Source organism: Dioscorea cayenensis, chromosome 6 (assembly GCF_009730915.1).
Source record: "Dioscorea cayenensis subsp. rotundata cultivar TDr96_F1 chromosome 6, TDr96_F1_v2_PseudoChromosome.rev07_lg8_w22 25.fasta, whole genome shotgun sequence".
In the NCBI taxonomy this organism is placed as follows: domain Eukaryota; kingdom Viridiplantae; phylum Streptophyta; class Magnoliopsida; order Dioscoreales; family Dioscoreaceae; genus Dioscorea; species Dioscorea cayenensis.
The window spans coordinates 20,031,437-20,048,328 of NC_052476.1; the positions used below are offsets into that span (position 1 = coordinate 20,031,437).

The 16,892-nt window shown below is 35.2% G+C and overlaps 2 protein-coding genes across 2 annotated transcripts; one reads left to right on the forward strand and one right to left on the reverse strand.

Annotated features, from left to right (window-relative positions):
- Positions 1–1,574: 1,574 nt before the first annotated feature.
- LOC120263374 (DEAD-box ATP-dependent RNA helicase 1) lies at positions 1,575–6,935 on the forward strand. Its single transcript, XM_039271243.1, is given in 12 exon segments — positions 1,575–1,792; positions 2,423–2,510; positions 2,512–2,658; positions 3,482–3,736; positions 4,036–4,187; positions 4,425–4,602; positions 4,911–5,098; positions 5,393–5,570; positions 5,572–5,598; positions 5,800–5,905; positions 6,043–6,171; positions 6,721–6,935. Coding segments are annotated over 11 exon segments (1,557 nt in total). The 5' UTR covers positions 1,575–1,670; the 3' UTR covers positions 6,159–6,171; positions 6,721–6,935.
- A 246-nt stretch (positions 6,936–7,181) lies between these two features.
- LOC120263375 (polyamine oxidase 3-like) lies at positions 7,182–10,108 on the reverse strand. Its single transcript, XM_039271244.1, is given in 11 exon segments — positions 7,182–7,706; positions 7,788–8,006; positions 8,009–8,219; positions 8,306–8,403; positions 8,561–8,663; positions 8,753–8,838; positions 8,919–9,006; positions 9,105–9,218; positions 9,307–9,395; positions 9,470–9,585; positions 9,933–10,108. Coding segments are annotated over 11 exon segments (1,470 nt in total). The 5' UTR covers positions 9,967–10,108; the 3' UTR covers positions 7,182–7,394.
- Positions 10,109–16,892: the final 6,784 nt, after the last annotated feature.

Genomic DNA, 16,892 nt, shown 5'->3' on the forward strand with positions numbered 1-16,892 from the left:
GGTCGGTAGATCATCGACGTAATCAGCGATCCGATTCGGAACCGAGTCATGATGTATTTTGGGAAGAGGACTGCACCCATGAGGTACACCATCGGGAGTTTGACAAAATTATCTTCTTCTCCCTCGTCGAACAAGTTGCACTGAGTGCTCTTGATGGAGTCTCGTGTCTCTCGTAGGTTTTTGATAAATACCGCCCTTCGAGCCGACCGGGTTTTCTTCTTCGAAAGACGATCGCGTCGCCATCGCAACTGAGACCAAGAACGAGGGCCACATCTCGAGGCTCGAAAGCTTCGGCGAGCTTTTTCCCGATCCTGAATTTGTTGGTACGACCATCGTACCATTGCAAAAGAGAATCAAGAAGGGCCCTCTCTTGGTATATAGCTTCCAGGTTAGTGAACGCTGCAAACGGTGTCCTTCGAATAATCTCCCAGTGTCGAGGGGTCATGTTATCTTTCAATTCGACTAAGGTCTCCACAACTCGGTGTCAAATAGCATCGCCCATTAACTAGGTTGACCGCCATAATCACAAGCTGCTGACAATAACAACACATTCAACATGCAGGATTGACAAAAGTTTAAGCGGAAATATAAGGTTTTAAAGCGGTAACCTCTCGGTTATTAAAGCAGAGATATCAAATGTTAAAGCAGAGACCCATTTTCTTAAACAGAGACGGGAATACTTAAACAGAGACAACAAATTTTAAACTGTAACATCTCATTTCTTAAACGTCAACCTCATTTGTAAAACTGCAACCATATCAAATGAAAGGGGAAATGTACATTATAAATATTACACAAATCATAACAATCGAAAAAACTATTTCGATAGTGTATACATACGAAAATGCAAAACAAACAAAACCCTAGCTGAGAAATCTCCCTGCAAGACTAACAAAACCCCAGCCGAGAAATCCCTCTGCAGACTTCAATATCTTCCAACAAAAACAAGAGCACAAAACAAAAACCGAAAAAAATCTTTCTTTTGTAATGAGCAGTTAACATAAAACCATACTCAATACCTTAGATTATGAATCGATGAAATGCCAACTAGTTGCGGGGGACTTCTCCTTCGAGATACCAGATGGAAAGGGAAAAAGTCGATGAAATGCCAATTACGGAGGCTTCAGCAGTAGAGACAACTTCGGAGACGACTTGAAATGGAAAAGTCGAAGACGCGAATCGAGAAAAAAAGCAAAGTAACTAGCTCTAATAAATTGCCTCTTGGGATTACCCTATGGAAACCCACCCCACTTCCTCTCAAACCGCCGAGATGGGCTGCAGTCCCACGACTCCCGCTGCAAGGGTATTTTCGTCCCATAAAATTTTGAAACTCACTCGTGCTCACATCCCAGCTTTGCGGGGTTTGAAAAACATATTGTTTAAAAGGAGGGGGTTTTTAGGGATTGCAAAACTAACGGGGTATTTTTGGCAATTTTACAAACTTAGAGGGTTTTTTTTGGCAATCTCCACTTATTATTATTATTATTATTATAATTATTAATTTTGCACATATACTGCTATTTAAATATAGTGTGATTCTTAAGTTCATAGGGACTTAAATGAAAAAATAAAAATAAAAACAAACCCTAAACCCATCGGCAACCTCGCGCGTGTTCGAGAGGAGAGGTTCAGCTCGCTCGCTATTGATCAGTGCTCGAGATCGTAGAAGCATGGAATTGGAGGAGGATACGAAGCCGAAGAGCGTTCCGGTGTTGCCATGGATGCGTAGCCCGGTTGACATCGATCACTTCGATGAGTGCCCTCTTGGCCTCCTCCCCTGCCTCGATCCCAGGTCGTATATTGGGTTTTTATTTTTTTGTATATTGTGTGAAAAACCTGCGATTTTATCTTTGAATAGTGAATTTAGCATCATTGCATGGTAGAAACCGGTATTTTGCTTCAGAATTCTTGGTCTGTGGGAAAAAGCTTTTGCTTGCTTTCATACTTTTGAATCAATGGAGATGTTTTTGTTGAATTTTAGTTGATAGAGAAACTGCTGTCTTGTAAAGCTTATAGCTTGAGTTTGACATTTGATGGCTTTTCAGTTTTTGAACCTTAGCTTGAAGGAGATTGTGTGGAGTGTTGGTGTTTATTAGCTTTTTCAAGAAAAAAAGAACTCATAAACATCTCATTTTGGAACTTGATATTTTTGCAAAGATGTCTCAAAATGCTACTGTTCTGTCTCGTATCAATTCGCTGTCTACTACAGGATTATATATTTGAGGATCTGTCAAGATTTTTTTTCTTTTTCTTTTTTTCTATAAAGAACATCGTTTTTTTGCAACTCGAAAGTGTTTGCAAAGCTTCCTCAAGAGGTTGCTATTAAATTTCGAGCCAATGCTGGTGTTTACCGTACTGAAGAAGGAATGCTGTCTAGGTTTATAGCCTCGTTTGTGCTTACAAATTTTTCTTTTTATTTTAGATTGGAGGATGCTTTAAAGAAGATTGGTGTTCATTCACTCTTTCCTGTGCAAGCAGCAGTATGGCAGGAAACAATTGGTCCTGGTGCCTTTTGAACGCGATATTTGTGTCAACTCACCGACAGGGAGTGGTAAGACTTTGGCTTATGCTTTGCCTATAGTGCAAATGCTCTCAACTCGGAAAGTAAGATGCTTGCGTGCTCTAGTGGTGCTGCCTACTCGGGATTTAGCTTTGCAGGTTATTATAACTTCTATCTTTGTTACTGAAATATTTCTGTATGCTACCTATTAGTTGCATTCCACACAATCTTTTAGCCAAAGCCCAAGATATGATCCCTATCCCCGACCTTATGGCTAATAAAACATGTTCCCCCTTTGTTTGTTAGACTTGCAAAGGATTGTTTTTAATATGCCATTGTACTTTGTAGCCCTTCTTGTTGAAAACGTCCACATCATCTTTTATGTCACCTGTTTCTGCTTTGTGTTCTTGCTGGACAATGTAGCACATTTCTTGAGTCAAAATTGCTCCAAGCCCTTCCCAACCAGTTTTTTTTTCTATCTATAGTCTTGCTTGTTAGGTAACCAAATTTCTAGTTCCATGTAAAATTATTAATTTTAGTTACAGTCTTTCCTTTCTGGAACTTTGTGAACTATCTCAGTTATCTCAGTCATGGCAGACTTTCTCAGGATTGGCTTGTTTTGGGTTTGATATTATTTCCATTGCTTCAAGTTATGGGCATACAATTTCATGTGCGCATTATAGAAGGATGATTAGATGCTTTTGGTGTGGGATGGTATGTCATTGATTTATGGGATCTTATCACATCAAATTTATTTGATTTTTATTGCAGTAATGTATCGCTGCCAAACAGTTGATTATATTCTCAAATCAGACCAGTTAACTGTGTTAAAACAATTGTCCTGATTTTTAATGGGAATTAAGTTCAATATATCAATGTAATCTTGTTTATATTGTGTTTAATGCTGATAAGCATTCTTTTCTCTCTTTAAACTTTGAATTTACAGCTTCTTATGGTTTCTTTGTTGGCTATCCACTTCAGGTCAAGGAGGTGTTTGCTTCTATTGCTGCTTCAGTTGGCTTGAGTGTAGGCTTGGCAGTTGGTCAATCTTCCATTGCGGATGAAATCTCAGAGCTTATTAAGAGACCAAAGTACGACATGGGTGTATCTTTGGATCCCGAAGACTTACATGTTGAGCTACAAAGTGCTGTGGACATATTAGTAGCTACTCCTGGAAGGTTGATGGATCACATAACCACTACAAAGGGTTTTACTCTTGAACATCTGTGTTACTTGGTAATTTACAAGATTATTCTGCTGCCTTAGTTTTCAGCATTTGCACCATTTTGTTTATGTGATAGTTTGCCAAGTTTTAAACTTTCTTTATATTTTCATTGGAAAAAAAAACTTTATGTGTAACAATTGAGTCCCTGCATTAATACATGATTCCGTTTAGATTAATGCAATTGCTTATAATTGTTATTTGTTCGTTTTTTTTTTAAATATACCATCAAATGTGTAGGTTGTTCTTGTTGGTACTTTTTTTTTTATTGGTTAAATGAGCTATAGACATAACATCTAATACAAATGTTCAGGTTGTTGATGAAACTGACAGGATGTTAAGAGAGGCTTATCAGTCCTGGTTGCCAACTGTGCTTCAGCTTACTTGTTTGAATGATCAAGCAATATTTAACCAAGCAAGAAGTGGGCTAAATTTGTTCAATTCCTTGACTACATTAAGGAGATCGTACGTTATTCTTTTTCGCTTAACCTTTTAACCCATGCAGAAAGAACTTTTAGGTCACGGTTTGATAAAAAGACAAAAAAGAAATCTTGGTAGTGATAGTGCCTTTTGTCAAAAATACGTTCAAACATGGGGCTGATTAACTTATGAAACTTAAGAGCCTCATACATGTGTCTTACTTGATTAATGTGTTATTTATTTATTTATCTATAATTTGTAATGCAAAACTTCTCTTAACAGAGGTGTTGAAAGGGGCTTTAAAGGTAAAACCTACCCAAGGCTTGTCAAGATGATTCTTTCTGCCACACTAACTCAAGATCCGAGCAAGCTTTCTCAACTTGCTTTGCATCACCCTTTGCTCTTGACAAGTGGGGACAGCCGCTACAAACTTCCTGAAAAGTTGAAATCATACAAGCTGGTATGCTATGGTGCTGTTTGTAGGTGTTTCAGTAAGATGTAGGATTTCTAAAGAATAGAATGCTTGAGTTGCATATACATCTCATGCATTAATTGATTTGTCTATTTAGCCATAATGTTTAAGGGCAGTGATTGATTTGTCCTATATAGTATTCAGAATGCATATCTGATAAGGGTTCAGTTTTTCCAATATGAAGAAAAATAAACGTGTCTTATCCGCTAACCTGATTGATCCATCAAAATTAGATGTTTGGATTACTATTTTTGAGGAAGCTTCTAAACTGATATATTGTTGCTCTGTATTTGCAGATTTGTGAGTCAAAACTGAAGCCATTGTACCTAGTTGCTCTTCTACAACATTTAAGTGGGGAAAAGTGTCTGGTTTTCACTTCTTCTGTTGAATCAACACACAGGCTCAGCGTCTTACTGAACTTTTTTGGAGACTTGCCTTTTAAATTTAGTGAATATTCGGGTCTGCAGCGCCAGTCTGTAAGAAGGTAACTGCCATCATCAATTGAACTATATCTATTGTGTCATTACATTACATTAGCTGGACATGCCTCTTAAAGGTGTTAAATAAAGCATGTCTTTGCCATCATGTGTGTTCCATCCACTGAGAATGAGAGATTATCTTTCAAATTTTTGGCCGTCCTGATTAGACCTGTTTTGAACATACTGGCCAGAATCATGTTATAGCTTGATGGTGCCCCAATCTTCTTACCTCTTGGTTTAATCTTTTTGTTTATCTTTGCATGGAATCCTTGTCATGCTTACACAGATTTCCACTTCAGCAAAACATTGTCAGGGTTTCGGGATGGGGAAATAGACGTGCTTGTTTCTTCAGATGCAATGACTCGAGGAATGGATGTCGAGGGGGTTAGAAATGTTATCAACTATGATATGCCCCCTTATATCAAGACATATATACACAGAGCAGGCCGGACTGCAAGGGCAGGCCAGTCAGGGATGTTGTTTTACCTTGTTGAGAAAAAATGAGGTAATGAAGCTATTATTAGTCGATGTTGATATTTTGGCAATGAAATTTCAACTTCAATGCTCTTATATGTGTCGCAATGTGAATAACTAGTTATCTAGTTGAAATAGAGTGATATTGTTCAAGATTATGCACTTAAAGGCATTATGTAATGGTTCTTATGCCTTTGTCATCTCATACTGAAAATTTAAATGTATTTTACAGGTCAAACGCTTCAAGAAAATGCTTCAAAAAGCTAATAATAACTCATGCAGTGTTTATCCACTCGCTGCCGAGTCAATTGAACATCTTCACCCTTTGTATTCTTCCGGTAAATTTAATAAAATTAGTCAAATATAAGTTCAGCAACGTCTCTTATGTTGATGGTTAACACTCACTAGTTGTTTTTACTCGTAAAGTAATAGTTCAGCTAATGCCAGGATTTCATTTCTTTGGGCATTTTAACAGCTTTGGCCAAGTTAAAGGAGGTTGTGCAGTCAGAAACAAGAAGCAAAGTAAACACTGGTTTTAACCGACGAAAAGCTAGTAAAAGAAAGAAAGACAACAACACGATGCAAGAATAATCAAATCTTCGAGGTAGAGAAGACCCCTTACCTTTTTCTTTGTGTATGCTTATAACTATCAACATTCACATGGTGTTCTGCTAAGCATAGTTTTTCACTCATTTTGTTAGAACATTTACCATGCCATAGTTTTATTTCTAGGAATTTCATTAAGATGAACTTTGGAGAAAACAAATTCACAATAGAGTTTTTTGAAAAGGCTTCGGAACGTATGATTGAAGGTGCATACTTGTCCATCTTGTACAACAGTAAAGCTAGAATCTCACATTTATATTCAAGTTTCGGAATTGTATGCTTGAATCACTCTTTATGTATCCAAATTTGGTGGTTAATCTATCTAATGTCACACAAAGTGTGGCATTTCCCTAGCCATGGGAAATTAATCTTGCAACTGTTTCAAAACTCACAAATCTTGTGCTTTAATATGTTTCATGCATCCAACTTTGTGTTTATCAGGACATATCCTTTCCATGAATGAAAATTTAGGTGGTTATCCCTTTCCCCTCTACCAATATTTGGTACGAGGAACTTGAATTCATCGTTGATTTAATTTTATTTCTAGGATTTCATTAACATGAACATTGGAGAAAACAAATTCACAATCGGGTTTCTTGAAAAGGATCCAAACATGGATGAAGCTGCAAATCAGAAATGATAGAAGGTGCATAATACTCTTCCATCTTGAACAACTCTGAAGCTAGAACATCACATTTACATGCAAGTTTTGGAATTGTATCCTGATTCTCTCTTTTTCAATGAAATTTTGTGTTTAATTTATCTAATGCCACACAATTTGTGGCATTCCCTTGGCCATGATGAATTAATATTGGAACTGCTTCAAAAATGGCATATCTTGTGTTCTACTATGTTTCATGTATCCTGCTTTGAGTTCATCAGGACATATTCTTTCCTTGAATAAAAATTTAGGTGGCCATCCCTTTCCCCTGTCAATATTTTATCCAAGGAATACTAATTATTGTCGACTCTGCATCACTACGGTATGAGAATAAAGGAAAACAGATGCATGGAGAATATTTCATTTTATTTATAAAGTTTTAAGTCTTGTAGCTATAGAAACTAGCTACCTGTCCTTTCACAATAACTTAGCATGCAACAAATACCAAATACTTCATGAGAAGACACCATAGAAAAGCAACAGATTTTCTTAGATTTCTCCTCTACATTAAAAATGGATGATAGCATTGCTAGCATTAGGACTAGCAGTGAATCATATAATCACATTCTAGATATAAGCAATGGTGCTGAGACTGCAGCAATCTCTTCGCCCATAACCGGGTGGAACATCTCCAACTCTCCGTATTTCTCAAGAAGGCGCATCTGACATTCTTCGGCAGCCATCAGACCTGTAGAGTATGCACCATGGACAGATCCGGTGTATTTGATGCTCGTGGCTTCACCGGCGAAGAAAAGGTTGTCTACAGGGATCCGTAACCTCTCATGGAGGTCATAAGACTTCCCGACAGCCCCGTAGCTGTAGGAACCAAGAGAGTTTGCATCTGTGCCCCAGTGTGAGACCAGATACTGAATCTGTTGAAGAATATGAATGCAAAAAAAGTATAAGAATTATTGTTTTAAAAGTTGAGACTGAAAGAGAGTGTTACAGCATACCGGTTCGGATGCACCGGGGAGTATTTCTTTCAGCTGAGAGAATGCGAACCGAGCAGCAGCATCGTCCGACATCTTTTCAATGTCATGGGCGAGCCGACCTGCAGGCATGTAAACAAGGACCGGATGACCTGTTGCTTTGTGAAGATTAAGGAAATAGCTGCAACCATAAGTGGTTGCAGAGACCACTCCCAAGAACTCTACATTAGGCCAGAAAAACCTTTTTCAAAGTGCAAGGCAATCTTGTTCTCCGTCCCGACACCGATATCATTGATTGCTTCTTCCTTCCACTCCGGAAGACGGGGCTCAAACTTAATGGATTTGGATTTGAGAACTCCTAAGGGAACGGTTATGATAGCGGCATCCGCAACAAATGTTTTACCATTTTCGACAGTGATTTCTACTCCCTTCTTACCCCGGATTATTTTCGTAACCCTTAAACCATAATTGAAATGAGAGACTAGGGAACTGGACTCATGCAAATGCTGATAACTAAAAGTAGAGAAGTGATAAACACCTACCGGTGACGAAGACGAATGTCAAGGCCTCTTGCAAGTGTTGTTAGAACAGGACGATAACCCCGAACCATGAGACCATGGCCTCCTGGAAGTAAAACTTCCTGTACAAAATGAACATTCCAAATGATCATTATACAGAAAACAAAAATACAAGAGAAAACACTGATGTTTTGGAGGAAGCTGATAATCACATGACATTAGATCTAGGACCAACTAGAATTCATCATTGAGTTTTGAGGTAAAAATACTCTCACTTGCCTGATCCCAGTTTTTTAGTGAGATGGTATCTGCATCTGCAGCAAACCAGCCTTCCATTCGGCACAAATACCATTGCAATACTTTGTGAGCCAGGCCTTCCTGTCTGCAATTAGACGATCAATTTCATAAGAAAGACATCCGATAAAGACCATCACACCCATTGTGAACTAATAAACAGTATGCTTTTCTTACTTCAGCTCTGGATGTCGATCCATGACAATTGTGATGGCCTGAGCTACAGACAAGTCATTTGTATTTTCCTGCCTAAGTTTGTCAGCCTGTGCAAATGTGCAATATAACCAACTTAGCAACAAAGCAATTAATTGATCCATAAGCACTACTAAACAGAAGTTCATACGTTATCTAGTATCTCCTGAAACACTTGGCCAACTTTTTCAACTAGGTCTTGAGGAACTTGATGTCCATCAGTATCAAAAAGAGCATAGCTGTATGTATATATTCATGTCAAATTGGTAAGTTAGTCCACCAGTTAAACAACTGTATATGTTTTCAGCAAAATTCATCATATGTAGTTTAAGAATACCTCTCAAGATCATGGTCAAACAATACTGAATTGTCACCGCTGGTCCGGTAGAGCGGAAGCCCTAATCTTCCAATCAAAGGTGCCAATGGATTTTCTTTACACACACCATGCAACCTAATTGTGAACATGCTCAGATGTTCAGTACTAATTCTTAGAGCAAGCTATGTAGAATGAACTAGAAATAATAGCAAGATAAGCATACCAAGAAGCTCCAACATCAACAGGGAAACCAAAAGAGTAGTCGGTATAAACCCGGCCACCGATCCTGTCGCGTGATTCCAAAACAACAACCTGAGAAGCAAATATACTAAATAAGTTACCAAGATCAAAGTGAACACTTTCAGCATGCTACCAAAGCCCGGTACCTCGAATGATGCATTCTTAAGAGCTCGGGCAGCAGCAAGGCCGGCAAAGCCACTGCCTATAACTATTACAGACGACGGCGAACGGGGCTTCCTTCTCTCCACAAGTGAATAAGAAGCTGCAAATGGAGAATTTTATGATAACATTTAGTAATTTCTTCATAGTTTTGCACAATCATTGCTCATCTTTTGGGAACAACACATGAATACATGCAGATAGGAATTTCTTCCTAGTTCCATAGATTCATCAAAATTCAACAAAAACACTTGAAAAGATAGATCATAGAACTACATAAATACAATGAAAACTAGGGCACAGAACATCCAAATCCAACCAACAAAAAAAAAAACAAACAAATTTGTGATCCAAAACTCATCAAAAGAAACAAAATAGACGAGTACTAAATTAAAGCAAAATCTTGCAAACAAAATGATGAAGAAGAACAAGAAAAAAAGGGCAGAGGACCTTTTTTGAGGGAAACGTTGCTGCGGCTCTCCATATTGATTCCCGTTCCAACGACTCCTCGAATTCAAGATGGAAGGGGGCAATTGAGGGGAATAATGAAGGACGAAAAAAATCAAAAGACAAGTGATGAAGTGATTGGAATTCGAGTTTAACCCCAGATTGACGAAGCAGCTCATGCGGGGAGTTCCAAGAAATCCCTAAACCACCTTCTCAATTTGGAGGTTGAACAGGGTTTTTCGAGGCCGAGAAATCGATTCAAGCTTCAAAAAATGGGGGAAATCCCATGAAAAATGGTGGAATTTGAGGAAATTCGAAGCAAAAAACAAGAGAGATTGAGAAAGGGCGAGAACCCAGGAAATTCGAAGCAAAAAAGAGAGAAATTGAGAAAGGGCGAGAACCAAACTGGGATTTTTCTTGGTGTTTCTCTTCGGCGTTTTTCGTTTGCTTTTATAGCTTCTTTTCTCTCACTTGGATTGCTTCCAGTCACCGGCGGTGAGCTTACCACCGCCTTGAACTTTGCATATTGCCCCTTGAATTCTTTCCTATTCCTCTAATATATATATATATATATATATTTTTAAAAAAATTATTATTTTTTGGGTTTTATTTAAATACTGTTAAAAATACCTCTATAATATTGAACTAACAGAACTTAAAACATTATATTTTTCTCCCCCTTAAATTAGCTAGTTATTCTAATTTAAATAAATAAATAATATTAAAAAAATAAAAATCTAAAACCTCTATGTAATATTGTTTAAAAAATATATAATTCTTACTCTATAATAAAAACGATTGGTATTTTATTTTTTATATTTTGTAATAATTTTTATTATTATACTATATTCCTTTCTTCCGCACACATGAAGTTATGAACTATAAATTTTTCAAATTTTTATTTAATAAACATTAAAATCTAGGCATTCAAGTTAATTGATAATATAAATTTTTAAAAAAAAATATTAATTTTTCAAAATTACCCACATACCTCTTTTAAAACATAGAGAAGCGTAAAACTGATAATATTCATAGAATTTTTATAGATGACAAGTAATTAAAAAAATTCTAAGTGTGACCGTTAATAATAATTAATTAAATTTTTTTCTCAATTTTTTTAATTTTTGTGAGGCTAAAAGTATTATTTTATTTAAACTTGGAGATGGTTATTGTTCGCTTATTATCACCGGGCTTCAACATAAGCTCAAGATGATGCCAACCATTTTAACAACCATACTTAATCTTGGCCGTCCGTTGACCAAACCAGAAGATATCAACGGTTGATATGTTAAAGTCGTCACCACGTGCTTGAAACAGTGTACAAAACTCACACGCTAATCGTGACCGTCCAAAGGTTGCGTGTCGCTTTCGCCAACGGCCCCGATTGGAGAAGACATCGCTGTCGTTGTGCTGTCAGCGATCGTAGCCGTTGAACTACTGATCTTCTATTACAACCGTTGGATTGTCAAGGGGGACCTTTCAGTAATTAATGTCGGTCCTATTGAACTTTTGGATTTAAGTCCCTGGTCACCGTGGTCGGTGTTTCCTTATCTTACGCCACTGGATCATTCTAGATAAGAATATCCTCCTCAATAAGACAAAATTTTAATTTTAATTTTAATTATTAGTATATAAAGAGTTTGGTATGGTATATGCTATTAATAATCCATCATCATTATAAATATAGACATTGATATCCATGAATATATTGTAAATATAAAGAGAATATAAATAATATAAGAATAAAAAGAAAGGATATATACCAAATATCCTGAATTATACTTCACATTTTTCTTTTCTATTTTTTTCTTCTATATCTCATTTACAATATAAGGAGAGTATTTATAGGCATTCAAGAAATGAATGAACGATTATGATTAATTCGGTCTAACGGTCTAAAATACATTAGTAGGTGAAATAGTAACAGTGTTGACTGCTGGCAGTCTGCTACTATAGTAAATTGTTGTGCAGCTGCAACAACAACATCTAAATATTTGCTATAGTAATGCCGATTGTTGCATTGTTATCGTATACTACTGTGCGTCACCGAATGCTATATTATGCATCCATTATTTTTATAGTATTCATAACACTCCCCTCGGATGCCTATGACCAAAAGATATGTCTCATTAAAACTTTGCTAGGAAAAACCCAATGAGATAAAAACCTAGTCAAGAAAAAAGTATACACTATCGTTGGGATACTGTCTCATTAAAAACCTTGCATTAAAAAAACCCATTGAGATAAAAACTGTCTCGAGGGAAAAAGAGTATAATCTCCCCTCAAATAAATAACTCTTAATTTATTTCAGGAGAACTTATATCCATTATTCCGGTCTAGTGTCTTTCAAGTCTGTGTAGAGTTTTATCTTGTTAAGAGATTTAATGGTCTTCTATTATTTACAAAATACATTAATGCACCAATTGCACTTAGATATTGCTTTTTTTGGACCAAGAATGATCTTTCTTTCTTCAAGTGGATGAAATGGATCTTTCTAAACATCGAGTGTACTGGACAACTATTGGAGTATTCAATGGATAAATCTTCTCTCATATTAAATCTGTTCAACACCTTTTCCGTAGAGGTTGATTGATGGACAAATATTCCATATGCTAAGTACTTAATTTTTATGCCAAAACAAAATGTTGTCTTTCCCGGATCCTACATTTCAAATTCTCTCCTCGATATGATATTGTAATTGCAATTTCATGAGTACCTTCAAGATTTAAATCATTCACGTATACTACTATCACAACAAAACAGCTAATAGAACTTTTAATAAATACACATGGATATATATTATCATTTTGGTATCATTTTTTTATAAAGTATTTACTGAGACAGTTATACCACAACCGTTCAGATTGTTTTAACCCATTAAAAGATCTTTGTAATTTAATGGAGTATAAATGATATTGATTTGTAATGTCTGTTATTTTATATCCTTCAAAGATTTTCATAGACATGTCATTTTCAAGTAATGCATTCAAATATGTTGTGACAACATTCATCAACCACATATTTAATTTATTACTTGTTGTCATGGCAATCATAAAACAATTCTATTCATTACATGAGAATATATCTCTTCATAATTATCACCAGGCATTTGAGAAAAATCTTGAGCAACCAATCTTGCTTTGTATCTTATAATTTCATTATTTTTATATCTTTTTCTCATGAACACCCATTTAAAACTGACTGGTCTTATATCTTCTGGTGTTGGTGCTATTGGCCCAAACACCTCACGTTTTGATAGGGAATTTAGCTCAGCCTAGATAGCTTCTTTCTATTTTGACCAATCATTTCTTTGTCAACATTCATTAATAGATCGTGGCTTTGGATCATTATCTGTATTTATTTCTATATCTGTAGCCACATTATAGATGAATATATCATTTATTTCGGTCTCATGCTGATTTATTACCATCATCTACATAACAAATAGAATTTTTAATATTTTCAGAAATATTATTCCCCATTGATTCTTTTTCATTATCATGTTATGAAGGTTTCATATTTTCCTCTCATTTCTCATATGGGAAATCCTCCTCTTTATGAGCTTTATTTTTCTGTTTCCTTTTTTCTAAGAGCTGAAATCTTTGGAGCCTATTGGTCTTTCACGCTTTTTGTCATGGTTTATTTTAAACTTGTTTTTCTTTCAATGGGGCCTTAGGAATCTCAATTCATGCAGGAGCATTGGCAGCTTTGTATATATGACATGGTTACCCTTTTAGTATCAGTAAATGCATCAGGTATTTTATTTGCAATATTTTGCAATTTAATGATCTTTTGAACTTTCAAGTTCACATTCATTAGAGCGAGGATCATACGTATGTAATCGTGATGCATTCCAATCAATTTCTTTCTAGCTTATTTTGAGTAATCATTTCTCCCCTAATGAAAGGGAAGATAGATTCATCAAAATGGTAATATGCAAATCTAGCAGTAAATACATCCCCCGTTAATGGCTTTTAATATCGTATAATTGAGGGAGAGTCATAATTAACATATATACCAAGTCTGCATTGTGGACCCACTTTTGTATGATTTGGTGGTGTTGTTGGCACATATACTGCACAACCAAATATTTTTATATGTGAAATATCAGACTCTTTACCCATAACAAGTTAGTGTGTTGAACATGAATTACATGTAGTGGGTCAGATCTATATTAAAGCTGCTTCATACAAAATAGCATGATCCCACACACTTGTAGGCAATTTCATCCTTAATAACATTAGATGAACAATAATTTGAAGTCTTTTAATTAATGAATCAGGCAACTCATTTTAGGGTATGTACATGAGCTACTAGGATGCTCAACATGTATTCCAACTACCATACGATAATCATAAAATGATTTTGATAATTTTATGGGATAATCTAGAAATTGTGCTTTAAGCTTGATAATTTGTGTCAATAACCTCGCATAAGCTACATTTCTTATAGATATGGGACCATCTAGTCGATGACATCGATTAAAACCATAAAATATTTAAATGGTTTGCATGGTGGATGTATTGGTCCACACATATCTCCTTATATTCTTTCTAAAAATTTAGGAGATTCACCAATCACCTTAGTTGTAGGAGGTCTAGTTATCAGCTTTCTCATCCAGCATGCTGAACATGCATATTTCATTATTTCTTAGGATTTTTTAATCCTTCAGTGGATGTCCATGAGAGCTAGTAATAATCCGACGTATCATAATGACACCCAGATGTCCCAAGTCTTTCATGCCATATTTTAAATATCTCCAGTCATTAACCTTTTGGAGTTAAAACCGTATGTGATTTCATCACTTTAATACGTGTAAAATATAATCTTGAAGATATATAGGGAAAGCTTTCAAGTACACACTTTTTGTCATGAAAATAACTTGTGTAATATAAAGATATTCTTTTCCTTCCTTATCAACCATCTCTAAATAGTATCCATTGAGACATATTATTAAAGCTGAGAAGGTTCCTATCTAGATTTAGGAGAATAGAGAGTATTTTTCATTTGCAAGGATGTCCCATTTGGCAACATCAATGCTGCTTCTCCAAAACCTTTAGTCATGTCCAATGACACTACTATTGTGGCTATATATACCTTTCTCATTGATAAGGAGATAAAATATATTTTTCTTATCAAAATAATATGCATTGTCCTGCAATCAATAATGCATTAATCATCAGTCATATTTTCTAACAAAACAAAAAGAAACATAATTTTAATAGATAAAACATACTATAAAGGTATATTACAAATTTAGTCTAACTGAAAATCTAATACACTTAAATATGTATTTTGAGTTTTATTCAAATCATTATTAGAATTATCCTCAATTGGATTGACCGAGGGGTTGTTAGCAAAAGATCTTTACCCTTCTTATTTTTTAGTGACTCTTGGTAAAGATAGAAAATAAAATACTTAGGGATCGTGCAAATTCTAAATTAATGACCTTCCAATCCACAATGATAGCAAGTATTCTTTTTTGTCTCTAACCCAATGTTGTGACTTTGTTGCTTTTGTTGATGTACATCAATTTTTCTATCGCGTGGTCCGATATAATTTCGGCTCCCATGACGACCATGTCGTTCTCAAGCACCATAATATCCTCGTTCACCATGGTTCCCATAACCATTACCGCGACCACACCATATTCTTTGCCCATAATTAATTTATGGTAGTGGTGCCAATCCAGATGGTAGAAATTGATGATTTTGCATCAACAATTCATTATTTTGCTCCATCACAAAGAGACAAGAAATCAATTCAGAGAATTTTATGAAATTCTTTTCTCTATATTGTTGTTGCAATATAACATTTTGAGCGTGAAATGTTGTGAATGTTTTTCTCAAGCATCATTCCTTCTGTCACTGTTTCTCCACAGAGATGTAGAACTGAAACTATTTTAAATAGCTCAGAATTATATTCTTGCACTCTTTTAAAATCTTGGAACCTGAGATTTAACCAATCATTGAGTGCTTTGGGCAAGTAGATCATTCTGAGATGTTCAAATCTCTTTTTATGGATAATCACAATTTCATGTGGATCCTTAATGGTCAAATATTTATTTTTTAGGGCATCATTAAGATGATGCCTTATGAATATCAAGGTTTTTGCCTTATTATCATTGGACTCATTATTATTAGTCCCAATGGTTTTGCCCAAGTTCCTTGCTTTCAAATGGAGCTTGACATTGAGACTCCATGATATGTAATTGCTCCTAGAAATGTGAAGAGCCTCGAATTCTCTTATTTTGATATTTTCTATTACAAATCAATCTCTATGAAAATATAATATGTGATTAGGAGAAAGATTAAAGAAAAATATGAATACTTGATATAAAGTTAAATTAAAGATAAATGAAAATGTAGAACAATATTAGGAGCAGATTCGTGTTGATAACGTATTGTATATGCTATTAATAAATTATTCTCAATATAAATATAGATATAGATATCCATGAATATATTGTAAACATAAAGATAATGTGAATAATATAAGAATAAAGAGGAAGGATATATAGCAAATATCCTCAATTATACTTCACATTTTCTTCTTTTTTTTTTCTTCTTCTTTCCTATCTCTTCTTCTATGTCTCATTTCAATATTAAAGAGTATTTACAGGCATTCAGGAGATAAATGAGCAGTTAGGACTAATTCGATCTAACGGCCCAAAATTTATTTGTAAGTGAAATAGTAACAATGTTGGCAGCTACTACAGTAATGTTTACTACAACAACATTTAGATGGTTGCTACAATACTGTCGCATGCTACCGTGGTGCCGATTACTACAATATACATTAATTATTTTTAAAGTATTCATAACATATGGGATATTATAAATTATAATTGTTCAAATTCATACTTTTTTTTATGTTGAATTTTGCAAATTATGTAAAAAAAAATTATTCAAAATTTTAGAATTTTAGTTAAACACGTCATAACAAATATATATATATATATAT